The 27,311-nt window shown below is 41.2% G+C and overlaps 1 protein-coding gene across 1 annotated transcript; it reads right to left on the bottom strand.

Moving 5' to 3' along the window:
- Positions 1–341: 341 nt before the first annotated feature.
- LOC123171436 (uncharacterized) lies at positions 342–2,375 on the bottom strand. Its single transcript, XM_044588940.1, has 3 exons — positions 1,213–2,375; positions 873–1,097; positions 342–635 (listed from the first exon to the last, which is right to left on the bottom strand). Exons 1-3 carry the CDS (start codon positions 2,341–2,343, stop codon positions 342–344), a joined length of 1,650 nt encoding a protein of 549 aa, XP_044444875.1. The 5' UTR covers positions 2,344–2,375.
- Positions 2,376–27,311: the final 24,936 nt, after the last annotated feature.

The raw sequence follows: 27,311 nt of genomic DNA, 5'->3' as shown, positions 1-27,311 counted from the left end.
CAAAATAATTTGTTTGATTTTTTCTTTCTCTATTACTCCCTCTATAACTTAATATAAGACGGCTTTGACACTGTCATGGACTCTAAAACAAATTTAAAGAGGGAATACCTTGGTTTGGTTTACACTAGCATGTGACAAATTCTGCCCAACGGGATGAAAATGCAGTTCTCAAAAGTTCTAAAAGAGGTAAAATCAACAAGAAGCCACCATATAGCATAATAACTAGGATATATGCATGTATAATCAAGCTTGATATATGTCATCTTTCCACATTTGCAGTGCTCCAACAACTTGAGTTTAATAACGTTTCCGCGGAACCTAAATTCTCATCGCATCGCTACCTATGCAGCCATAGATACAGAAGCAGAAGATATAACATAGTGCCATTCCATGGAAGGATGCGCTAAGGAGAGCTCGTGAATTTGTGCTTCACTTGGCACGCCCTCGCCCGAGTGCTTGAGAATCACATTGATAAGCATTGGTGCACATCTCAATATATGTTCCAGGAAGTCAAACTCACGCTTGTCTCCTTGGAAACCATCGATTTCCACTTGTTCAAGCTTCGTCAAGGAAACAATTTGGCTTCTCCAATGGGCTGGCTCGCAGCCACAATATTCTTGACATTTCTCTTTGTCCTAAGAATAACAATTAATATAAAAGCAAGAATTACTATATACACAATGAGAAAATAACTGATATGCTGAACAAGGGCTACTAGTATATATATGATACATGTTTTTTTTTTGAATTGTTTGGATTGCTTACCACATGTTTCATGTGGTATATGATACATGTTATTGCTAAAGAAGAAGAGTCTTTGTACGTAGCAATGCATCACATAGAGAATTATAATTAATTAATCACAAACCTACCGTGGATCGGGGCACGGCAACCTTGAGCGTACGTATGGTAGTACAAATCGTATGCATCCTGAGGAAGTAAAACGTTACTGCTCCATAAACATGGCCCAAAGGTGCAAGGTGCAGCTCCAAGTCCAAGACAGATAAGTGCACCGCAACCTGCATCCGTAGATGTTTCTCTAATTCACGAGAAAAATCATTTTGCGCCCAAAATAAACGCCGGTAATAATATGGTTTCTGCATATTTGCGCAAACAATTCCATCATAAATCCTTTTGAACTTCGGGTTGGGACTTGGGAACTTGGGATTCTTAAGAAGTACTAGAGTATACTCCTATGAGTGACGAACTGACCTTGATTGCACCAATGCGCAGCACCGGAAGTTGTGGTCCGTCTGCCACCGCCGCCCTCGTCGTTGTTGACAGCAAGCTCACCGTCTCGAGTGTCCAGTCAGGGAGCTCCTTGAACCCGCCGTTGTAATGGCAGCGCCACAAAATATTGCTTGCCATCGGCGCCAAGACAGAGACGCTGGTGGGGCCCGCGACGTGGGAGGACATGATTAGTCGCTCGAGCATGGGTGCTGCTAAGTTTATCTTGCGTATCCATGTCCAACGATCGGTGTCCTCAATGACGAGCTCTCGCAGCGACAACGAACGCACCGTGATATCCAGTAGGAAGCCGCCGGGTAGGGTGTACCTGAGCACGCGCAGGCGTGGGCAACGGAGGACCAGGTCCTCGAGGGCGGAGTAGGCCGCAGAGGCGCAGCCTGAGAGCACCAGCGTTGTGAGCGCGGGGAATAATTCACCGGTAGCCGGCGGCCAGACGGCGACGGAGGAGTAGAGCGAGATGGAGGTGGCGCGCTCGAAGCACGGCAGCTCGACACTTTTAAAGAAATCCTCGCCCGATGGGATGGCGAGAATGAGCTGCTCCGGCGAGAGCCACGCCGCGGTGCGCAGCAGAGAGGCGAGGCTGACGCGGGGCTCCCCCGCGCGGACCGAGAAGGGTCGATTCGGGGGGCAGATAACAAGACGGGACACCGTGGAGGTGGAGTCAGAGGAGACCACGCCGGCGAGCACCGGTTCGACGGAGGGGAAGGGGATGTTGTGGAAGACGAGCGTGGGGAGGCGGGTCCAGAGGCCACGCCAACGGCGGGATAGGACACTGGCGCGGGCGGCGGTGCGGACGCAGCTGAGGCGGTCGAGGACCAGGAGGAGCAGGTCGTCAGGGAGGTCGCTGATGCGGTCCACGCCGCCTGGACCGCTAGATCGCGGCGACGGCACCGGCGAGCCGAAGAGACTTCCGGGCCGCAGCAGGGACAGCGAGTCAGACTTGGAGGTGAACACGGGCTCGAAGATGCTGGCCACTAGCTGGGAGGAACGGGCGCGTGCGCTGCGGCCTGATCGTTCACCACCACTGGAGAGGGTGCTGATGCGGTCCAGTCCGCCGGCCGATCGAGGCGGTGCTGGCGATAGGCGCAGCTCCATCGATCTATCTCGTGCGATAGGGTATTCGGGCTTGCAACAACGTGGGTCAATATAAGTTTTTGAAGCTTGGGTCAATATAAGTCGGATACATCATACACGGATTGGTGTACGTTCGGCAACAACGTGGGTCAATATAAGTCGGATACTCAGATTGGTGTACGTTCGGCCTCTCACTACAGGAAAAACTCACATAGTATCGTTGCGTAAGCCGAGTGCTGAAACACGGGTTTACGGCTTATGTGCACTTAAACCGAGTATGTCCACAAGGACACACGACACGATGAACAGAGTGCACTCGGCTTACCTACGTGTACACCGTGAACATAGCGGTCCGGCACTTGGCTTAAACAACGAACGGCGGCGTACACTCAGGTAAGCCGAAGTTGCCTCGGAGAAGCACTCGGCTTACAGTGCAACTCAGGGCAAAGTGTACCTGCCACGTGGCTCGCGCGCGGCCCGCTAACGGCTATTTGCGACGCAGATCAGGGCTGCCAGCATCTTCTGGTCTATATCAACGACTTTTCCACCGCTACTTCTACAAGCTCCTTGTTTTAAAGTTTTCTTCGCTGAGACGGAAGCCTAAAGCCAGCAACGGCCTTTGCACATGGCGCACCACTTGTGGATCCAGAAGAAGAGTACTTCAGCGCACAAAGGATTTGGATGTATTTTTCATTTTCTGTAAAATTTAAGGGTTTGTGCTACTTAATATATGGCCTTTGGTCTTTTGTCAAAAAAAAACAGCCGTGGTACAATTCAAATATTTTTTATCGATGAAAATATTAGGAAATATAACTTTTTTCACACTAGATAAACATTATTACAACACACCGAACAATTAGTGAAATTAACCAAAATTAGTTAATTCTATGTCGACAATGCTCCTTTTTTTTCTTTCAGATCAGTTCATTACAAGAATATGCTTTTTTTTTTCTTTAATCTGTATGCCAAATTTTTTAAATCGTCACAGTGTTAGTTAATTCTTAGTCAAATGGCAGATAGGCATACCCCATTTTCATTAATCAAGGATGAAGATTCGGGGTCGGCAATATTTTTTACGACTTTATAGAATGTGAGCTTCAACCCGGGCAATATTCTTTTTTTATCTTTCATTGGTTCCTTTTCGTTTATGCTTTTGTTTGTTATAATTCTTTGACTTGTATATGATAAAAACTACTTCATACAAGCCCTTTTCATGATCATGAATGGATTTTTTTTCTTTCTTTGTTACTCCCTCTTTAACTTGATATAAGAGGCTTGACACTGTCATGGACTCTAAAAAGAAATTTAAAGAGGGAGTACCTTGGTTTGTTTTGAAATTCTGTTTCCTTTTTACACTAGCATGTGACAAATTCTGCCCAACGCAATGAAAATGCAGTCCTCAAAAGTTGTAAAAGAGGTAAAATCAACAAGAATCCACCATATAGCATAGAACTATATGCATGTATAATCAAGCTTGATCTATGTCATCTTCCGACATTTGCAAGGCTCCAACAACATGAGTTTAATAACGTTTTCGCAGAACCTAAATTCTCATTGCATCAGAGAGGTTTTTTTATTTTGGAAACGGAATAATTTCGGACATCACTGAAATCTGCGAAATTTCGGAAATTTCGCATATTTCGGAAATTATTTTGGATTTTGAGATTTCAAATTTCACTGAATATTAATGAACCCTAAACCCTCAGAAATGCATTTTCCTTTCACATATTTATTAAGAAGGATTTTAATCCACATTCCATCTTCTGTCTCTAGTTTCCACAGCCATTTAGCCAATAGAGCTTTGTTCATTAGCTCTAGGTTTAAGATTCCTACCCCCCCCCCCCCCAATCTTTTGGTAGACAACAAGTTCTCCAATTTAACTAATTGGTATTTCTTTTTATCTTCATTTTCCTGCCATACTAATCTAGCTCTAAAAAAGTCAACTTTCTTCCTCACTCCCACTGGCAGGGGATAAAAGGACATCATGTACATTGGCATGTTTTTCAAACATGCTTGTACGAGGGTGACTCTCCCTGCCATATTAAGCAGCCTCCCCTGCCAGCATACACATCTTTTCTCTATTTTCTCTGTGACACCTTTCCAAAACTTATTTCCCAGCCTTACATTAGTCACAGGGAGTCCCAAGTATTTGAAAGGGACCTCCTCCCTCTTGCAAGTGAAGATTTCCTGATAAATGTCACTCTTGTTGATTGCCTCTCCAAATTGGAAAACCTCACTTTTGTGAAAGTTAATGGTCAGGCCAGACATCTGCTCAAAGGCAGTAAGTATAAACTTTAAATTTCTTGCACTTTCCTCATCATCTTTAAGTAAGAAGATAGTGTCATCTGCAAATTGCAGCATATTCACCCCATCATCTCCTAGCTCGGTTAATACCCCTTTGACATAACCTGCCTGTTTTGCTTTATCTAGGATAATTGCCAGAGCATCAGCAGCTATGTCAAACAGTAAAGGGGACATGGCATCCCCTTGTCTTAACCCTTTGTGTGTTTTTAAGTATGGGCCAATTCTGTCATTAACTTTAATACCAACCTGCCCACCTATCATGGTGTGCATGACCATATCACACCATTTGTCTGGGAATTGTTTCATTTTCAGCATTCTATACACAAAAGGCCATTTAGTCTTGTCATATGCTTTTTCAAAGTCTACTTTGAATTGTACAACACTTCGCTTTTATGATGGATGGTATTGAGGGCTTCATGCAGTACTACAATCCCCTCCATTATATATCTACCTTTTATAAAGGCAGCATGTGTTGGTAAAATGATGGGTTCAATTACTGCACTAAGCCTGTTCATCAACACCTTAGCAATGATTTTGAAGCTGACATTTAGCAAACAAATTGGTCTAAATTTTTGTATTTGTTTGGCATCATCAGTTTTTGGTACCAAGGTGATGATTCCATAGTTCAATCTTGTTATGTCTGACTACCCAGCCTGGAATTCATTTAATAGCTTCATGAGGTCCCACCTGACTATATCCCAGAAATGTTGATAAAAATCAATGGGAAGTCCATCTGGGCCAGGACTTCAGTTGTAAAGGGTTTAGTCAGCATTTTAGCCTGCTCCCTGATGGCTCTCAGACTATAGCGCCAGAAAAGCTCCTGTCTGCTAGGACTACGTCGGTATTTCCCCAAAGAGGAAGGGATGATGTAGCACAGCGAAGGTAGGTATTTCCCTTAGTGATGAAACCAAGGTTATCGAACCAGTAGGAGAGCCAAGCAACACAACGTAAACAACACCTGCACACAAATAACAACACCTCGCAACCCGACGTGTTAAAGGGGTTGTCAATCCCTTTCGGGTAACGATGCCAGAAATTTATAGTAGATTGAAATAATAGATCGCAAATAAAATAAAGTGCAGCAAAGTATTTTTGTATTTTTGGTTTAATAGATCTGAATAAAAATGCAAAGGAAAAGTAGATCGCAAGCAATTATATGAGAAAAGAAGACCCGGGGGCCGTAGGTTTCACTAGTGGCTTCTCTCGAGAAAAATAGCAAACGGTGGGTAAACAAATTACTGTTGGGAAATTAATAGAACTTCAAATAATTATGACGATATCCAGGCACTGATCATTACATAGGCATCACGTACACTAGTAGAAAAAGGGCCTATTGTCCCGGTTCGTGAGGGCCTTCTGTCCCGGTTTGTGAACCGGGACTAAAAGGTCGTTACTAATGCCCTTGGTCTTTAGTTCCGGTTGTTACATGAACCGGGACAGAAGGTCCTCCACGTGGCCGCTGCGGCCAGCCCAGGACGGGGGGCCTTTGGTCCCGGTTGGTGACACCAACCGGGACCAATAGGCATCCACGCGTCAGCATCTGGCTGGAGCTAAGGTTTTTTTTGAAAGGGGCCGATTTAGGGGTTTTGAGGGTTAATTTAGGTTGTTATTAGGTAGCTATTAGAGAGAAGTGTCCTCTCTTATATCTCCATGCTTGGTTTACCAACGCTACGTACTGCTATGCCTAAACATGGCTTAGATTGAAGTGAAGGCAACATATGGTGCATGTCGAAAGTAATACTAATCCTAACTTGATCAAATTTGGATTGTACTACTTTCGACATGCACCACATGCATGTTGCCTTCACTTCAATCCAATCCATGTTCATTTCACCCGCTGATATATAATAACTCTTCATGCGGGCATCATGCATCATCATATATAATAACAAGTCCTACTAATCATCATCATACAACTTCTACTCGTTATTAATAACAAGTCATATGATCATCATCCTCATAGTCATCGAACCAACCCTACTTAATTGTTCTTAGCACATGATCATCAGTATTAGGTAGGACCGAAATACCCTCTTTAAGGTAAAATAGCGTAAAACAATATAGACCCTGACTCTCCATTATGGAGAATGGAGATCATCCTGTCTCCAATTCTTGCGCTTCGCTTCCTTTTGCTTCCAAGAACCTCCTTGCGACTATCCATACATTTTTTCCATTCTTTGATTTGCATGTCTCCACTTCTTTTAGAAATCCGGTATGGACAGTTGAGATTCGTAGGATGACCTGGTTGTATGTTCAAAACATCAAGCCTACCATTCTGATACATCAAATGAGGCATACAATCCTCTGGGATTATCTGTTGAAAAACATAGTAATAACTTCATAGTTAGCAACGATGTACTAGTTTTAGAAGTATGCAAAATATGCACGGATGTCGTAATAGTAAGAAATCTTACCAGGGTATCTCCATAGTAGTTACCGTAGTTCAACACGTGCACTAGTGGCACGTATTGACCATAATGTGGAGGAGTTTTACAATACATATTGTAATTCTCAAGATCAGTACAAAATCCGACCAGATGAGTTTTCTCCATATAAGTTAAGTCAGAGCCATCGGTGTAGTAGGTTCTGTCTACCATGTTCCGCACATTGTTTGAACAATCAAAATAAGCTGTCAATGAAAATAAGCTGTCAACTATTTTGAAATGAACAATATAAATTAGCTAATAACCATGTTTGAGAAACTCACATAGCGGTAGAATTGGAGACGTATCGACAACGACCCAAATGTCCATATTGTCTTGCTCGATGTCAGGATCACCAAGATCCATGGTGACAAGCATACCCTCATCAAAACCATACATCTTGCAAAATGCTTCCCAATTTTTGCAACCAAAATGGGTTACGCTCTCAGAATTATACAAATTTACTTCAAAATCTATATCATGATGGGTCCTTAGGTGAATTTTCTTTGTTTCCGTACTTTCATGGTCTCCAAAACCCATCCTCTCCAAGACGTAGCGTTTTGCATGGCATGGGATAAGCTAGCCGAATTGTAAAAGATGAAAAGTACACGTTGAAATAGTTGAAGTCATGCTTAATTACGAAAAAATAACACTTGTCGTTGTTGCGTACCGTTTCAACATAGAAGGTCTCCTCCAGCTTAATACTGAAGCGTCGATCTTCGTCCAGGTGAGGCCTGTCGCACTGACCTCGGTCGTCGTGGCACCAGTCGCACTCCCCCGGGAGACTTTCGTCGTCCGAGTACGACATTTTCTATGTTCATAATTCAAATATTAAACGTCTACAATTAAATATATGTACTAAAAAACCTAAGTTAGATCATTATTATTCATCACGGGTTGACTATCGGTTTGTCGAGTCTTTTCTTGAAAACTCTCAGCTCACGTGGTGTATACATTTGACCGTTGGTGATGGTCGCTCCTCCATTTATCCCAAGTGCATTACACCAAAATGTCTAGCACACGGGAACATAGGAGAAGCGACCCCCACGACAACAGTCGGGATTCTTCGTCCTCTCATATATATATGGTGGAACTCTCCCTCACTGATTCCTCTCTAACATTTGCGACCGTCGGTGATGGTAGCTCCTCCTTTCGTTCTCGAGTGCATTACACCAAATTGTCTAGCACACGGGAACGAAGGAGAAGCTACCCCCACGACAACAGTCGGGATTCTTCGTCCTCTCATATATGGTGGAGACTCGACAGACTTACAGTCAACCCGAAATATCGTTGAATTATCTTTCTAAAAGAGGATTTGGCTGGTCTCACCTCGATGTCGGAGGGGGCGGTGACGGGGACGACGGCGGGGATGATGGAGGGGCCGGGGGCTCCTAGATTTCTGCGAAAACAAAAACCCTATAAGCTATCAACTAATCATAGTGCTCTCCAATTTTAGCATTCAAAGTAGGAGTAGTTTTCCACTTTGAGCATTCAATAAGCAAAATCAAATCACAAAATAAAGTAGTATTCAAATTAGGATGCAGTCAATTATAAGCAAAACTACATCATCTCCATGCGTCTGTACATCGTCGAATATTATCACTAATACACCTCGAATACTATCATACATATAGCATCGCTAGTACAGCTAGAACAGTAGCGCCCGACGGGTATCGGCGCGGGCGGTGGACACCCAAAGGGACGGAACCATCATAGGATCATAGCTCCAGTGAGATCCCTGAAGAACCTGCCAGGTATTGTCGAACCTGCCCTCCAACGCAACCATGTAGCGACGGACGTGCTGGTCCTCCTCGCTGACACGGTGACGTACCACCACCGCGGTGTCCGGAAGCCTCGGCACCGTCACTGGCCAACGCGACCGCCACCAAACAAGGATCGGGTCAACGACGGGCTGGCTCCTCACCAACCTACGCCCACCGGAAGGTAGCACCTCCCAAAACCAGCCCGACGGAGCCCAGTCCCGGACATGGCCCCTCTGATCAAGCCGGCCTCCTCCGCCGAGTCGACGACGAGGATGCGGGATAGGCATCGTCGACGTCGATGCGGGAATAATTGCTTTAACTAAAAAACAAACTAGTTCTATTAATTTCCTTGCTATAAAAAAACTACTTCTATAGTAAAATAAACTAATTTTGTTAAATCAACTAGTTCAACTACTAATTAAGCACTTACTGTAAATAAAATAAAGTAGTTTTATTAATTAATCAACTAGTTCAACTACTAAGCACTTACTATAAATATATAAAATAAAGCAGTTCTTACTAAAAATAAACGACTTCTATATATAGTAAAATTTAATAAAATAGTTTTATTAAATCAACTAGTTCAACTACTAAGCACTAACCTAAAATCTATATCTACTAATAATTAACCTCAATAAAAAATTAATACATATATGAAAAAAAAACGTATATAAACAAAAAAATTCTGTGAACATTATATTTATACATACATAGCCACATCCATTCATCATATAGCTACCACATACATATATATATAAACATTATATACATGAAAAAATGCAATGAACAAAAAAATAATACAAATTATATGAAAAAAAATAAATAGAGCCGTGGCGTGGCGGCGGCTCACATCGGGCGACGGCGTGGGTGGCGGAGGGCAACGGCGACCGCGGCGGGCCGGGGGCGGAGGGCGACGGCGACGTACGGGCGACACGGCTCGGGGGCGCGCGGCGGAGGGCGACGGCGGCGGGGGGCGGAGGACGACGGCGACGGGCGACGGCGTGGGCTCGGGGGCACGGGCGACGGCGACGGCGGCGGGGCAGCCTGGCGGCGTAGATCGAACTCGCGGCGTCGTCGGGCGGGGGGAAACTGGCGATGGAAATCTGAAAATTTCCTAACTGCTGGCTTATATAGCAAAGGCTTTGGTCCCGGTTCGACGCACAAACCGGGACCAATGCCACCTTTAGTCCCAGTTGGTGGCACCAACCGGGACCAAAGGCCTCTTTTCACCAGCCCAAAGGGCGGGAAGCAGAGGGCTTTGGTCCCGGTTGGTGGCACCAACCGGGACTAAAGGGTGGGCATTGGTTCCGGTTGGTGCCACCAACCGGGACCAAAGGGGAGCATTGGTTCCGGTTCGAGCCACCAATCGGGACTAATATGCTGGCGCGGTGCGGTGGGTTGTTTAGTCCCACCTCGCTAGCTGAGAGAGCTCAGCACCTGTTTATAAGCTGCGTTGCAGCTCAGGTGCTGAGCTCCTCTCAAATATGCAGGCATTACATGCCTACCCTTGTCACTGCCATGTTGGGCCTATTGGGCCTGCGGGCCTGCATCCAAGCCCATGTGCTGATGGGTTTCTAGTCGTATGCAGGCCATGTGGCCCATTAGGCGGCTTTTTTATTTTTTTCCAGTATTTTTTTTGTTTTTTGAATTATTTATTTTCTTTTGATTTTTTCTTTATTTTTTTATTCTTTTTGCTTTTAGCTCAGAATAATTATAAACTTTCTGTTACTCCATTAGTTTCCAAATTTGAATAGTTTAAATTTTAATTCTTTACGAAAATACTAGAGGTTTATAAAAGCTTTTTAGTTGATTCCTTTTTCTATTAGAGTTTATAAAAGCATTTCAAATGAACTCTAAAAAGGTTGAAAGTTGGCATGGTATCATCATTTCATCCACATAGCATGTGCAAGAAAGTTGAGAGGGTTACGGCAAAAACTGGATGCACTTCGCGTACAAAAAGGACAATCTCTTTCAAAGTATCAGGATTTCATACGGAAACTCGTCTGTTACAAAGGGATTTCATTTTTTAAAACTTATTTGAACTCCTGACTTTTTGTGTGTTCAAAATGCACCATTCAAAGCCACATCATCATTTTTCAATCCTTTCTGACTTCATTTGTTATTTTCATGCATTTACTAATTATTTTGAGCTATAAGACCCTAAATTGAAAAGCATTTCAAATGAACTCTGAAAAGGTTGAAATTTGGCATGGTATCATCATTTCATCCACATAGCATGTGCAAGAAAGTTGAGAGGGTTACGGCAAAAACTGGATGCACTTCGTGTACAAAAAGGACAATCTCTTTCAAAGTATGAGGATTTCATACGGAAACTCGTCTGTTACAAAGGGATTTCATTTTTAAAAACTTATTTGAACTCCTGACTTTTTGTGTGCTCAAAATGCACCATTCAAAGCCACATCATCATTTTTCAATCCTTTCTGACTTCATTTGTTATTTTTCATGCATTTACTAATTATTTTGAGCTATAAGACCCTAAAATTGAAAAGCATTTCAAATTAACTCTGAAAAGGTTGAAAGCTGGCATGGCATCATCATTTCATCCACATAGCATGTGCAAGAAAGTTGAGAGGGTTACGGCAAAAACTGGATGCACTTCGTGTACAAAACGGACAATCTCTTTCAAAGTATCAGGATTTCATACGGAAACTTGTCAGTTACAAAGGGATTTCATTTTTTAAAACTTATTTGAACTCCTGACTTTTTGTGTGTTCAAAATGCACCATTCAAAGCCACATCATCATTTTTCAATCCTTTCTGACTTCATTTGTTATTTTTCATGCATTTACTACTTATTTTGAGCTATAAGACCCTAAAATTGAAAAGCATTTCAAATGAACTCTGAAAAGGTTGAAAGTTGGCATGGTATCATCATTTCATCCACATAGCATGTGCAAGAAAGTTGAGAGGGTTACGGCAAAAACTGGATGCACTTCGTGTACAAAAAGGACAATCTCTTTCAAAGTATGAGGATTTCATACGGAAACTCGTCTGTTACAAAGGGATTTCATTTTTAAAAACTTATTTGAACTCCTGACTTTTTGTGTGCTCAAAATGCACCATTCAAAGCCACATCATCATTTTTCAATCCTTTCTGACTTCATTTGTTATTTTTCATGCATTTACTAATTATTTTGAGCTATAAGACCCTAAAATTGAAAAGCATTTCAAATTAACTCTGAAAGGTTGAAAGTTGGCATGGCATCATCATTTCATCCACATAGCATGTGCAAGAAAGTTGAGAGGGTTACGGCAAAAACTGGATGCACTTCGTGTACAAAACGGACAATCTCTTTCAAAGTATCAGGATTTCATACGGAAACTTGTCAGTTACAAAGGGATTTCATTTTTTAAAACTTATTTGAACTCCTGACTTTTTGTGTGTTCAAAATGCACCATTCAAAGCCACATCATCATTTTTCAATCCTTTCTGACTTCATTTGTTATTTTTCATGCATTTACTACTTATTTTGAGCTATAAGACCCTAAAATTGAAAAGCATTTCAAAAGAACTCTGAAAAGGTTGAAAGTTGGCATGGTATCATCATTTCATCCACATAGCATGTGCAAGAAAGTTGAGAGGGTTACGGCAAAAACTGGATGCACTTCGTGTACAAAAAGGACAATCTCTTTCAAAGTATCAGGATTTCATACGGAAACTCGTCAGTTACAAAGGGATTTCATTTTTTAAAACTTATTTGAACTCCTGACTTTTTGTGTCTTCAAAATGCACCATTCAAAGCCACATCATCTTTTTTCAATCCTTTTTGACTTCATTTGTTATTTCATGCATTTACTAATTATTTTGAGCTATAAGACCCTAAAATTGAAAAGCATTTCAAATGAACTCTGAAAAGGTTGAAAGTTGGCATGGTATCATCATTTCATCCACATAGCATGTGCAAGAAAGTTGAGAGGGTTACGGCAAAAACTGGATGCACTTTGTGTACAAAACGGACAATCTCTTTCAAAGTATCAGGATTTCATACGGAAACTCGTCTGTTACAAAGGGATTTCATTTTTTTAAACTTATTTGAACTCCTGACTTTCTGTGTCTTCAAAACGCATCATTCAAAGCCACATCATCATTTTTCAATCCTTTCTGACTTCATTTGTTATTTTTCATGCATTTACTAATTATTTTGAGCTATAAGACCCTAAAATTGAAAAGCATTTCAAATGAACTTTGAAACGGTTGAAAGCTGGCATGGTATCATCATTTCATCCACATAGCATGTGCAAGAAAGTTGAGAGGGTTACGGCAAAAACTGGATGCACTTCGTGTACAAAACGGACATTCTCTTTCAAAGTATCAGGATTTCATACGGAAACTCGTCTGTTACAAAGGGATTTCATTTTTTTAAACTTATTTGAATTCCTGACTTTTTGTGTGTTCAAAATGCACCATTCAAAGCCACATCATCATTTTTCAATCCTTTCTGACTTCATTTGTTATTTTTCATGCATTTACTAATTATTTTGAGCTATAAGACCCTAAAATTGAAAAGCATTTCAAATGAACTCTGAAAAGGTTGAAAGTTGGCATGGTATCATCATTTCATCCACATAGCATGTGCAAGAAAGTTGAGAGGGTTACGGAAAAAACTGGATGCACTTCGTGTACAAAACGGACAATCTCTTTCAAAGTATCAGGATTTCATACGGAAACTCGTCTGTTACAAAGGGATTTCATTTTTTAAAACTTATTTGAACTCCTGACTTTTTGTGTCTTCAAAATGCACCATTCAAAGCCACATCATCATTTTTCAATCCTTTCTGACTTCATTTGTTATTTTTCATGCATTTACTAATTATTTTGTGCTATAAGACCCTAAAATTGAAAAGCATTTCAAATTAACTCTGAAAAGGTTGAAAGTTGGCATGGTATCATAATTTCATCCACATAGCATGTGCAAGAAAGTTGAGAGGGTTACGGCAAAAACTGGATGCACTTCGTGTACAAAACGGACAATCTCTTTCAAAGTATCAGGATTTCATACGGAAACTCGTCTGTTACAAAGGGATTTCATTTTTTAAAACTTATTTGAACTCCTGACTTTTTGTGTGTTCAAAATGCACCATTCAAAGCCACATCATCATTTTTCAATCCTTTCTGACTTCATTTGTTATTTTTCATGCATTTACTAATTATTTTGAGCTATAAGACCCTAAAATTGAAAAGCATTTCAAATTAACTCTGAAAAGGTTGAAAGTTGGCATGGCATCATCATTTCATCCACATAGCATGTGCAAGAAAGTTGAGAGGGTTACGGCAAAAACTGGATGCACTTCGTGTACAAAAAGGACAATCTCTTTCAAAGTATGAGGATTTCATACGGAAACTCGTCTCTTACAAAGGGATTTCATTTTTAAAAACTTATTTGAACTCCTGACTTTTTGTGTGCTCAAAATGCACCATTCAAAGCCACATCATCATTTTTCAACCCTTTCTGACTTCATTTGTTATTTTTCATGCATTTACTACTTATTTTGAGCTATAAGACCCAAAAATTGAAAAGGATTTCAAATGAACTCTGAAAAGGTTGAAAGTTGGCATGGTATCATCATTTCATCCACATAGCATGTGCAAGAAAGTTGAGAGGGTTACGGCAAAAACTGGATGCACTTCTTGTACAAAAAGGACAATCTCTTTCAAAGTATCAGGATTTCATACGAAAACTCGTCAGTTACAAAGGGATTTCATTTTTTAAAACTTATTTGAACTCCTGACTTTTTGTGTCTTCAAAATGCACCATTCAAAGCCACATCATCTTTTTTCAATCCTTTTTGAGTTCATTTGTTATTTCATGCATTTACTAATTATTTTGAGCTATAAGACCCTAAAATTGAGAAGCATTTCAAATGAACTCTGAAAAGGTTGAAAGTTGGCATGGTATCATCATTTCATCCACATAGCATGTGCAAGAAAGTTGAGAGGGTTACGGCAAAAACTGGATGCACTTTGTGTACAAAACGGACAATCTCTTTCAAAGTATCAGGATTTCATACGGAAACTCGTCTGTTACAAAGGGATTTCATTTTTTTAAACTTATTTGAACTCCTGAGTTTCTGTGTCTTCAAAACGCATCATTCAAAGCCACATCATCATTTTTCAATCCTTTCTGACTTCATTTGTTATTTTTCATGCATTTACTAATTATTTTGAGCTATAAGACCCTAAAATTGAAAAGCATTTCAAATGAACTTTGAAACGGTTGAAAGCTGGCATGGTATCATCATTTCATCCACATAGCATGTGCAAGAAAGTTGAGAGGGTTACGGCAAAAACTGGATGCACTTCGTGTACAAAACGGACATTCTCTTTCAAAGTATCAGGATTTCATATGGAAACTCGTCTGTTACAAAGGGATTTCATTTTTTTAAACTTATTTGAATTCCTGACTTTTTGTGTGTTCAAAATGCACCATTCAAAGCCACATCATCATTTTTCAATCCTTTCTGACTTCATTTGTTATTTTTCATGCATTTACTAATTATTTTGAGCTATAAGACCCTAAAATTGAAAAGCATTTCAAATGAACTCTGAAAAGGTTGAAAGTTGGCATGGTATCATCATTTCATCCACATAGCATGTGCAAGAAAGTTGAGAGGGTTACGGAAAAAACTGGATGCACTTCGTGTACAAAACGGACAATCTCTTTCAAAGTATCAGGATTTCATACGGAAACTCGTCTGTTACAAAGGGATTTCATTTTTTAAAACTTATTTGAACTCCTGACTTTTTGTGTCTTCAAAATGCACCATTCAAAGCCACATCATCATTTTTCAATCCTTTCTGACTTCATTTGTTATTTTTCATGCATTTACTAATTATTTTGTGCTATAAGACCCTAAAATTGAAAAGCATTTCAAATTAACTCTGAAAAGGTTGAAAGTTGGCATGGTATCATAATTTCATCCACATAGCATGTGCAAGAAAGTTGAGAGGGTTACGGCAAAAACTGGATGCACTTCGTGTACAAAACGGATAATCTCTTTCAAAGTATCAGGATTTCATACGGAAACTCGTCTGTTACAAAGGGATTTCATTTTTTAAAACTTATTTGAACTCCTGACTTTTTGTGTGTTCAAAATGCACCATTCAAAGCCACATCATCATTTTTCAATCCTTTCTGACTTCATTTGTTATTTTTCATGCATTTACTAATTATTTTGAGCTATAAGACCCTAAAATTGAAAAGCATTTCAAATGAACTCTTAAAAGGTTGAAAGCTGGCATGGTATCATCATTTCATCAACATAGCATGTGCAAGAAAGTTGAGAGGGTTACGGCAAAAACTGGATGCACTTCATGTACAAAACGGAGAATCTCTTTCAAAGTATCAGGATTTCATACGGAAACTCGTCTGTTACAAAGGGGTTTCATTTTTTAAAACTTATTTGAACTCCTGACTTTTTGTGTGTTCAAAATGCACCATTCAAAGCCACATCATCATTTTTCAATCCTTTCTGACTTCATTTGTTATTTTTCATGCATTTACTAATTATTTTGAGCTATAAGACCCTAAAATTGAAAAGCATTTCAAATGAACTCTGAAAAGGTTGAAAGCTTGCATGGTATCATCATTTCATCCACATAGCATGTGCAAGAAAGTTGAGAGGGTTACGGCAAAAACTGGATGCACTTCGTGTACAAAACGGACAATCTCTTTGAAAGTATTAGGATTTCATACGGAAACTCGTTTGTTACAAAGGGATTTCATTTTTTTAAACTTATTTGAACTCCTGACGTTTTGTGTGTTCAAAATGCACCATTCAAAGCCACATCATCATTTTTCAAACCTTTCCGACTTCATTTGTTATTTTTCATGCATTTACTAATTATTTTGAGCTATAGGACCCTAAAATTGAAAAGCATTTCAAATGAACTCTGAAAAGGTTGAAAGCTTGCATGGTATCATCATTTCATCCACATAGCATGTGCAAGAAAGTTGAGAGGGTTACGGCAAAAACTGGATGCACTTCGTCTACAAAACGGACAATCTCTTTGAAAGTATCAGGATTTCATACGGAAACTCGTTTGTTACAAAGGGATTTCATTTTTTAAAACTTATTTGAACTCCTGACGTTTTGTGTGTTCAAAATGCACCATTCAAAGCCACATCATCATTTTTCAATCCTTTCTGACTTCATTTGTTATTTTTCATGCATTTACTAATTATTTTGAGCTATAAGACCCTAAAATTGAAAAGCATTTCAAATGAACTCAGAAAAGGTTGAAAGTTGGCATGGTATTATCATTTCATCCACATAGCATGTGCAAGAAAGCTGAGAGGGTTACGGCAAAAACTGGATGCACTTCGTGTACAAAACGGACAATCTCTTTCAAAGTATCAGGATTTCATACGGAAACTCATCTGTTACAAAGGGATTTCATTTTTTAAAACTTATTTTAACTCCTGACTTTTTGTGTGTTAAAAATCCACCATTGAAAGCAGAGACTGATTTTGAATGGTGCATATTCAACACACAAAAAGTCTGTACAGATCGCCAACCCCAACATAAAAAAATGAGCATAGATGCGCTTATAGAGAAAATTCAACCTAAATTCATAATAAATTTCTATGAATTTCAGAGAAACTCACTCTGAATTTAGGTCAAATTCCCTGTATAAGGGAATCTATTTTCATTTTGAGAGGAGCTCAACAGGGCAGAGAGGGACGGGCTTATAAACCGGTGTGAGCGCCCTTCGGTTGGCGAGGTGGGACTAAACTCTAGCTGCAACGAGGACCAACCCTTTAGTCCCGGTTTGTGGCACAAATCGGGACTAATGGTCATGGGCCAGGGGCGAGGCACATTGGTCCCGGTTCGTGCCTTGAACCGGGACCAAAAGGTCCAGACGAACCGGGACCAGTGGCCCACGTGGCCTGGCCGGCCCCCTGGGCTCACAAACCGGGACTAATGCACCCCATGGGTCCCGGTTCATGCGGAACCGGGACTAATGGGCTAGCCAGGCCCGAACGAAAGCCCTGTTTTCTACTAGTGGTCCAAGATTAGTAGACCGACTCCTGCCTGCATCTACTACTATTACTCCACACATCGACCGCTATCTAGCATGCATCTAGTGTATTAAGTTCATGGAAAAATGGGGTAATGCAATAAGAACAATGACATGATGTAGACGAGATCCGTTTATCTATTGCGTAGATATAGATCCCATCTTTTTATCCTTAGTAGCAATGATACATACGTGTCAGGTCCCTTTCTGTCACTGGGATCAAGCACCGTAAGATCGAACCCACTACCGGGCACCTCTTCCCATTGCAAGATAATTAGATCAAGTTGGCCAAACAAAACCCAGATATCGGAGAAGAAATACGAGGCTATAAGAGATCAAAGAAACTCAAATAACTTTCATGGATATAAAAAGAAATAACTGATCATAAACTCAAAGTTCATCAGATCCCAACAAACACACCGCAAAAGAGTTACATCATATGGATATCCAAGAGACCATTGTATTGAGAATTCAGCGAGAGAGAGAGAGAAAGCCATCTAGCTACTAACTATGGACCCGAAGGTCTACAAAGAACTACTCACGCATCATCGGAGAGGCACCAATGGAGGTGGTGAACCCCATCCGAGATGGTGTCTATATTGGATCTAGTGGTTCTGGACTCGGCGGCTGGATGAATATTTCGTCGACGTCTGTAGGGTTTCTGGAATATTGGGGTATTTATAGAGCAAAGAGGCGGTCCGGGTGGCACCCGAGGTGGGCACAACCCACCAGGGCGCGCCTGGGCCTCCTGGCGCGCCCTGGTGGGTTGTCCCCTCCTCGGGACTCCCCCCAGGTGCAACAAGGGCTCAACTTCTTCCGTTTGGTACATAAAAAATCATCGTAAAGTTTCGTGGCATTTGTACTCCGTCTGATATTGATTTCCTGCGATGTAAAAAACAACAACTGGCACTTGACACTATGTCAATAGGTTAGTACCAAAAAATGATATAAAATGACTATAAAATGATTATAAAACATCCAAGATTGATAATAAAACAACATGGAACAATAAAAAATTATAGATGCGTTGGAGACGTATAAGCATCCCCAAGCTTAACTCCTGCTCGTCCTCGAGTAGGTAAGTGATAAAAACAGAATTTTTGATGTGGAGTGTTGTTTATCATGCCATATCATATTCTTTTCTTAATAGCATGGACATTTGGACTTTTATGTGATTCAAAGCAATAGTCTAGTTTTGACATAATAATTTAGATACTCAAGCATATCAACAAGCAACCATGTCTTTCAAAATATCAACGCTAAAACAAGTTATCCCTAGCCCATCATGCTCAAACATTGATCCAGTCATGAAACGCATTCGAATATTAGCTATACCCAATACTTAAGCATGATCATATTGCCTCTTAGTTGGTGCTTTTATAAGAGAAGATGGAGAATCAAGTTCAAAACAAAAATTGCATAAAGTAAAAGAAAGGCCCTTCGCATAGGGAAGTAGGGATTTGTAGAGGTGCCAGAGCTCAAAGCGAAAAAATTAGAGATAAAAACATTTTGGGAGGTGAATCCATCCCACCAACGAAAACGACGTAGAGCTACGAACACTTTCCATGCTAGATATGCCATAGGTGGTTCCCAAATAGAAAATAAAGTTTATTCCTTTTTCCACCATTCTTTCACTTTCCATGGTTGCCCTCCATACCAACACTTTCCAAGGAATTTATTATTTGACAACATAAAGTAAATTCATTTTTGCATTTCGGGACTGGGCATCCCTAAAACCTTTGCCTTACTCTCGTGCAATGACAAGTGAATAAACACTCATCGTGAGAATAACACATCCAGCATGGAAAATATTAGCCACCCGTTACCGTTCCGCGAGCGAAACAAACACAGAAAAGAGAAGTTTATTTTGAAAATTAGAGATGGCACATGCAAATTTGCTTAGAATGGCAAAAGAATACCTCATATAGGTAGAGATAGTGGAATCATGTGGCAAAACTAGTTTAAAGGATTTTGGATGCACAAGTAGAGGTCATACTTAGTGCAAAATGAAGGCTAGCAAAAAGATTGAGAAGCGACCAACCAAGAAACGAATAATCTCATAAGCAAGAATTAAGCATAATTAACACCGAATAATGCACCACAAATAGGATATAATTTTCATTGCATGATCATTGACTTTCGTGCATGCATAGGGAATCACAAACCATAACACCAATATTCTTACTAGAGCACAATTACTCATCAACATGACTCACATATCACATCATCATATCTCAAAACTATTACTAAGAATCAAGTTTATTTTGTCCAATGATCTTCATGACATTTTGTTTCTTTCTGTATCCTTCTTGGATATCTATCACTTTGGGACTAATTTTCATGTGTTGCTTTTCATAAGCTCAAACAAATATAAGTGAAGATCATGAGCATAACAAATTTTCTTTCTCTCAAAATAATTTAAGTGAAGCAACAGAGAATTTCTTTAAAATTTTACTAACTCTCGAATAAATCTAAGTGAAGCAAGAGAGCATTTCTTCAAAATACTAAGCACACTGTGCTCAAAAAGATATAAGTGAAGCACTAGAGCAAGTCCTAGCTCATAAAAGATTTAAGTGAAGCATAGAGAGCAATTCTAACAAGTCATGAAATAATATTGGCTCTCCCAAATAGGTGTGTCCAGCAAGGATTGATGACTTAAAACACAAAATAAAACAAGCAAAGACTCATATCATACAAGACGCTCCAAGCAAAACAAATATCATGTGACGAATAAAAATATAGCCTCGAGTAAAATACCGATGGTTGTTAGAAGAAAGAGGGGATGCCATTCGGGGGCATCCCCAAGCTTAGTTGGTTGCTCATTCTTGGATAATAGCTTGGGATGCCGGGGCATCCCCAAGCTTAGGATCTTCTATCTTTGTTTCATCCATCGTAAGATAACCCAAAACTTGAAAAATTCAATAACACAAAACTCAACAAAACCTTCGCGAGATTCGTTAGTATAAGAAAGCAAACCACTACTATAAGTGTTGGATCAAACCAATTCATATTTTGTTTTTGTATTATATCCACTAGTAGAAACAGAGGCTTCCATACGCCCCCATTAGTCCCTAAAATAATCGAACCGCGACAAAAGGGGTCTTTAGTCGCGGTTCGGGAGGAGACCCGCGACCAACTATCTGGGCCCAGCGCGCTCGGTCGACAGCTGGCGGACGGGAGGGGCTTTAGTCCCGGTTGGCCTGGCCAACCGGGACTAAAGGTCCTCAGGCTGGCCCGAAGGCCTTTAGTCGCGGTTGGCCAGGCCAACCGGGACTAAAGGCCCATCCCTATATATAGGACTCAGCTCACTTCACTTAGCCACAATTCAGAAGGGGGGTGGTGGGTTTGCTTTTGGTTCCTCCTATGCACACAAGGTGTTCGATGAAATGCCCGAGAGCATGAAACAAACATGATATGAAGTGTCCGAGCCACACTTGAGCTTTCTCATTTATTTTTCCTCCGCGATCGCGGTTAGCAACTTGAACCTTTCATGTGTCATTGATAAAATATGCATGTGTGTAGTTCATTGTTTAATTTGTATTATTTCTAGCTAGTTAGTTTAACAAATGCATGATGGTTAATTATATACTTTATATAATAATAATGCAGATGAATCGGCAATGGATGTACGGTCCCCGACTCTCCGGCGAGTTCACTACGGGTTTGAAAGATTTCCTCGTAGTGGCAAATGCGAACAAGCAGCGAGGTTTTATTATCTGTCCATGTGCTGTCTGTAAGAATCAGAAGGGTTACTCCTCCTCAAGAGACGTTCACATGCACCTGCTTCGGCACGGTTTCATGCGAAGCTATAATTGTTGGACCAAGCATGGAGAAAGAGGGGTTAGAATGGAAGAAGATGAAGAAGGGGATGATATCGATGACAACTATCATGATCATTTCGGTGATACTTTCATGGAGGATGATGCTGAAGGTGGGGAAGGGTTAGGTGAAGGTGAAGAAGAGGCACATGATGAGCCCGCTGATGATCTTGGTCGGACCATTGCTGATGCACGGAGACGCTGCGAAACTGACAAGGAGAGGGAGAATTTGGATCGCATGTTAGAGGATCACAAAAAGTCGTTGTATCCAGGATGCGATAATAGTCTGAAAAAGCTGGGCTGCACACTGGATTTGCTAAAATGGAAGGCACAGGAAGGTGTAGCTGACTCATCATTTGAAAATTTGCTGAAAATGTTGAAGAATATGTTTCCGAAGAATAACGAGTTGCCCGCCAGTACGTACGAAGCAAAGAAGGTTGTCTGCCCTCTAGGTTTAGAGGTTCTGAAGATACATGCATGCATTAACGACTGCATCCTCTACCGCGGTGAATACGAGAATTTGAATGAATGCCCTGTATGCACTGCATTGCGTTATAAGATCAGAGGCGATGACCCTGGTGACGATGTTGAGGGCGAGAAACCCAGGAAGAGGGTTCCCGCCAAGGTGATGTGGTATGCTCCTATAATACCACGGTTGAAACGTCTGTTCAGGAACAAAAAGCATGCCAAGTCGTTGCGATGGCACAAAGAGGACCGTAAGTCCGACGGGGAGTTGAGACACACCGCTGATGGAACGCAATGGAGAAAGATCGACAGAGTGTTCAAAGATTTTGCAGCTGACGCAAGGAACATAAGATTTGGTCTAAGTACTGATGGCATGAATCCTTTTGGCGAGCAGAGCTCCAGCCATAGCACCTGGCCCGTGACTCTATGCATCTACAACCTTCCTCCTTGGTTGTGCATGAAGCGGAAGTTCATTATGATGCCAGTGCTCATCCAAGGTCCAAAGCAACCCGGGAACGACATCGATGTGTACCTAAGGCCATTAGTTGATGAACTTTTACAGTTGTGGGGCAGACCTGGTGTACGTGTCTGGGATGAGCACAAAGAAGAGGAATTTGACCTACGAGCGTTGCTTTTTGTAACCATCAACGATTGGCCTGCTCTCAGTAACCTTTCGGGACAGACAAATAAGGGATACAATGCATGCACGCACTGCTTACATGAGACTGAAAGTGTACGTTTGGGTAATTGTAAGAAGAACGTGTACCTGGGTCATCGTCGATTTCTTCCCCGAAATCATAACGTAAGAAAGAAAGGCAAGCATTTCAACGGCAAGGCAGATCACCGGCCGAAGCCTGCGGAACGTACTGGTGCTGAGATATTTGATATGGTCAAGGATTTGAAAGTCATCTTTGGAAAGGGTCCTGGCGGACAATCAGTTCCGCGGGGAGTTGACGGGCACGCACCCATGTGGAAGAAGAAATCTATATTTTGGGAGCTAGAATATTGGAAAGTCCTAGATGTCCGCTCTGCAATCGACGTGATGCATGTTACGAAGAATATTTGCGTGAACCTGCTAAGCTTCTTGGGCGTGTATGGGAAGACAAATGATACAAAGGAAGCACGGCAGGACCAGCAACTTTTGAAAGACCCAGATGACCGGCATCCGGAATGGTTTCAAGGTCGTGCCAGCTACGCTCTTACCAAAGAAGAGAAGGTCATTTTTTTTGAATGCCTGAGCAGTATGAAGGTCCCGTCTGGCTTCTCGTCGAATATAAAGGGAATAATAAACATGGCGGACAAAAAGTTCCAAAACCTGAAGTCTCACGACTGCCACGTGATTATGACGCAATTGCTTCCGATTGCTTTGAGGGGGCTCCTACCGGAAAATGTTCGAGTAGCCATTGTGAAGCTATGTGCATTCCTCAATGCAATCTCTCAGAAGGTAATCAATCCAGAAGATCTACCACGGTTACAGAACGATGTGGTCCAATGCCTTGTCAGTTTCGAGTTGGTGTTCCCACCATCCTTCTTCGATATTATGACGCACCTCCTGCTCCACCTAGTCGAAGAGATTTCCATTCTCGGTCCTGTATTTCTACACAATATGTTCCCCTTTGAGAGGTTCATGGGAGTATTAAAGAAATATGTTCGTAACCGTGCTAGGCCAGAAGGAAGCATCGTCAAGGGCTATGGAAATGAGGAGGTAATTGAGTTCTGTATTGACTATGTTCCTGACCTTAAGCCGATTGGTATTCCTCAATCGCGGCACGAGGGGAGACTAAGTGGAAAAGGCACGATCGGAAGGAAATCAACGATATGTATGGACGGTCATTCTATGACTGAAGCACACCACACAGTTCTGCAAAATTCCAGCTTGGTGGCTCCGTACTTCGAGCAACACAAGAATATTTTACGCTCGGACAACCCGGGGAAGCCTGAATCCTGGATTAGAAAGGCCCACATGGAGACTTTCGGCAGTTGGTTGCGAAAACATTTAATGAATGACAATGATGTTGGAGATCAGCTGTACATGTTGGCCAAGACACCATCTTCGACTATAACGACTTTCCAAGGGTACGAGATAAATGGGAATACATTTTACACCATCGCCCAAGATAAAAAGAGCACCAACCAAAACAGTGGTGTCCGCTTTGATGCAGCAACCGAGAATGGGCAAAAGGTCACATATTATGGTTACATAGAGGAGATATGGGAACTTGACTATGGACCCTCCTTTAAGGTCCCTTTGTTCCGGTGCAAATGGTTCAAGCTAACAGGAGGTGGGGTAAAGGTGGACGAGCAATACGGAATGACAATGGTGGATTTCAACAATCTTGGTTACCTTGACGAACCATTCGTCCTTGCCAAAGATGTCGCTCAGGTTTTTTATTTGAAGGACATGAGTAGCAAACCGAGGAAACGGAAAGATAAGAAAACGATCAGTACATCATGCGATGATCCAAAGCGCCACATTGTTCTTTCAGGGAAAAGAAACATCGTGGGAGTGGAGGACAAGACAGACATGTCAGAAGATTATAATATGTTTGGTGAAATTCCGCCCTTCAAAGTGAACACTGACCCAAGCATTAAGTTAAATGATGAGGATGCTCCATGGATACGGCACAATCGTAAGCAAGCAGGGACACAAGGGAAGAATTGATGTGTAATAATTTATTGTACCAAACTTTGTTGAATGGATCATGTGAATTAAAACGTACGATGGCGAATCCGGATGATTTGTATTTGGTCGATGAACTGAATGATGTATCAAACCTTTTGTCAAACCTTCAAGGGATCGATGAACTGAATTTTTTGATATATTATTTGTATTTTTAAGATTTTAAAATGAATTAGTTTTATTTTTCTGAATTTTTTGATATATTATTTGTATTTTTAAGATTTTAAAATGAATTAGTTTTATTTTATTGAATTTTTTGATATATTATTTCTATTTTTAAGATTTTAAAATGAATTAGTTTTATTTTTCTGAATTTTTTGATATATTATTTGTATTTTTAAGATTTTAAAATGAATTAGTTTTATTTTTCTGAATTTTTTGATATATTATTTGTATTTTTAAGATTTTAAAATGAATTAGTTTTATTTTTCTGAATTTTTGATATATTATTTGTATTTTTAAGATTTTAAAATGAATTAGTTTTATTTTATTGAATTTTTTGATATATTATTTGTATTTTTAAGATTTTAAAATGAATTAGTTTTATTTTTCTGAATTTTTTGATATATTATTTGTATTTTTAAGATTTTAAAATGAATTAGTTTTATTTTATATGAAAAAGGACCTTTAGTCGCGGTTCGTGACACGAACCGCGACTAAAGGCTCTTTCCGCGCGGGAACAAAAGCGGCGCGAAAGAACCTTTAGTCCCGGTTGGGGAGACCAACCGCGACTAAAGGGTACCTTTAGTCGCGGTTGGTCTCCCCAACCGGGACTAAAGGGTACCTTTAGTCGCGGTTGGTGTCCCCAACCGGGACTAATGCTCTGTCTATATATACAGCACTTAGTAAATTTTCCCCCACCTCCCATTCTCCTCTCGACGCCGACGCCCTGCCCCGACGCCGATCGACGCCGACGCCGCCAGGCTACTGCCCCGACGCCGATCGACGCCGACGCCCTGCCCCGACGCCGACGCCCTGCCCCCAGTGAGCTCCGACGCCCTACACCGCCGCCGCCGCCCCTGCCCTGCCCTGCGCGCCGCCGCCACCGCTGCCCCTGCCCCTACGCGCCGCCGCCGCCCTTGCCCTGCACTGCCGCCGCCGCCCCTGCCCTGCCCTCCGCGCCGCCGCCACCGCTGCCCCTGCCCCTGCGCGCTGCCGCCACCGCCACCGCTGCCCCTGCCCCTGCCGCCGCCGCCGCCTGCCTGCCGTCCTCCGCCTCCCGCCGACGCCTGCCATCCTCCGCCGCCCGCCGCCGCCTGCCGTCCTCCTCAAACAAAGAAAAGGAAGAAGAAAAGGAAGAAGAAAAGGAAAAAGAAAAGGAAGAAGAAAAGGAAAAAGAAAATAAGAAAAGGAAAAACAAAATAAGAAAAGGAAAAAGAAAAGGAAGAAGAAAAGGAAAAAGAAAATATGAAAAGGAAAAACAAAATAAGAAAAGGAAAAAGAAAAGGAAGAAGAAAAGGAAAAAGAAAATAAGAAAAGGAAAAAGAAAAGGAAGAAGAAAAGGAAAAACAAAATAAGAAAAGGAAAAAGAAAAGGAAGAAGAAAAGGAAAAAGAAAAGGAAGAAGAAAAGGAAAAACAAAATAAGAAAAGGAAGAAGAAAAGGAAAAAGAAAAGGAAGAAGAAAAGGAAAAACAAAAGGAAGAAGAAAAGGAAGAAGAAAAGGAAAAAGAAAAGGAAGAAGAAAAGGAAAAAGAAAAGGAAGAAGAAAAGGAAAAACAAAATAAGAAAAGGAAAAACAAAATACTTGGCAGTGCTCAAACAAAAACTTCTATGCAAATTAGTGCTCAATAATCTTATTTTTTAATTCCTCCTCCTCTATGTCCCCTTAATCTTATTTTTTAATTCCTTTATACTTAATTAATTTTTACTACATGCAGGAGTGACATATGGCGGACGATAGAGCCGAGCCGCTTAGGGATCCGGAGGCTGAACGTTATTTAATGGGCATCATAAACAACGAGATTCCTTATGTGCCGGGCTCAGAATATGAGCAAGAAGAGGATGTAGTCTCTTCTTTTCTGAACCTTGACGGTGGAACAGACATTGTCGATGATCAAGAAGGTGAAGGAACGGACATTGTCGACGGAGGTCAACCGTCAACAAACGACGATCTCGAATTGCAAGTAGCAACCACCTCCGGCGAGGTATATATATACATTGAGCCTCTCGTGATACAAACTTACTGAAATGTGAATACATATGTATTAACGCGCGCGACTCTCTTTCTTTTTTTAGCCCTCGGCCGGATCGAGTACGACAAAGCGTGGCAAATCCAAGGCGATGAAAACAGGAGAAACATATGCCATTGATTTTGTCAGTGAAACCGGCAAGCCCCTACAGCACACCTCAAAGTTTATCAACCAATGCGGAGTCGTTGTTAGAGACAACGTCCCGATCACCGTCCAGGAATGGAAGGAGCCAAAGAAGGCACGTCTTGGTTTCAGTTTTGTCGACAAGAGAACGAAAAAGGATTGCTGGAGAAAGCTTATGGAACA

The sequence above is a fragment of the Triticum aestivum genome, chromosome 7D (assembly GCF_018294505.1).
Source record: "Triticum aestivum cultivar Chinese Spring chromosome 7D, IWGSC CS RefSeq v2.1, whole genome shotgun sequence".
Lineage (NCBI taxonomy): Eukaryota > Viridiplantae > Streptophyta > Magnoliopsida > Poales > Poaceae > Triticum > Triticum aestivum.
The sequence above is the reverse complement of the archived record's forward strand: the minus strand, read 5'-3'. Positions and strand labels throughout refer to the sequence as shown.

What these genes read in the sequence shown, in the direction of transcription:
- LOC123171436 (XM_044588940.1), bottom strand. Translation starts at nt 2,343, where the DNA reads ATGGAGCTGCGCCTATCGCCAGCACCGCCTCGATCGGCCGGCGGACTG. An exon ending in TGCGCATTGGTGCAATCAAG is followed by an intron (nt 1,098 to 1,212) that starts GTCAGTTCGTCA and finishes GCAAATATGCAG; the next exon opens with AAACCATATTATTACCGGCG. An exon ending in TTGCCGTGCCCCGATCCACG is followed by an intron (nt 636 to 872) that starts GTAGGTTTGTGA and finishes TGTTATTCTTAG; the next exon opens with GACAAAGAGAAATGTCAAGA.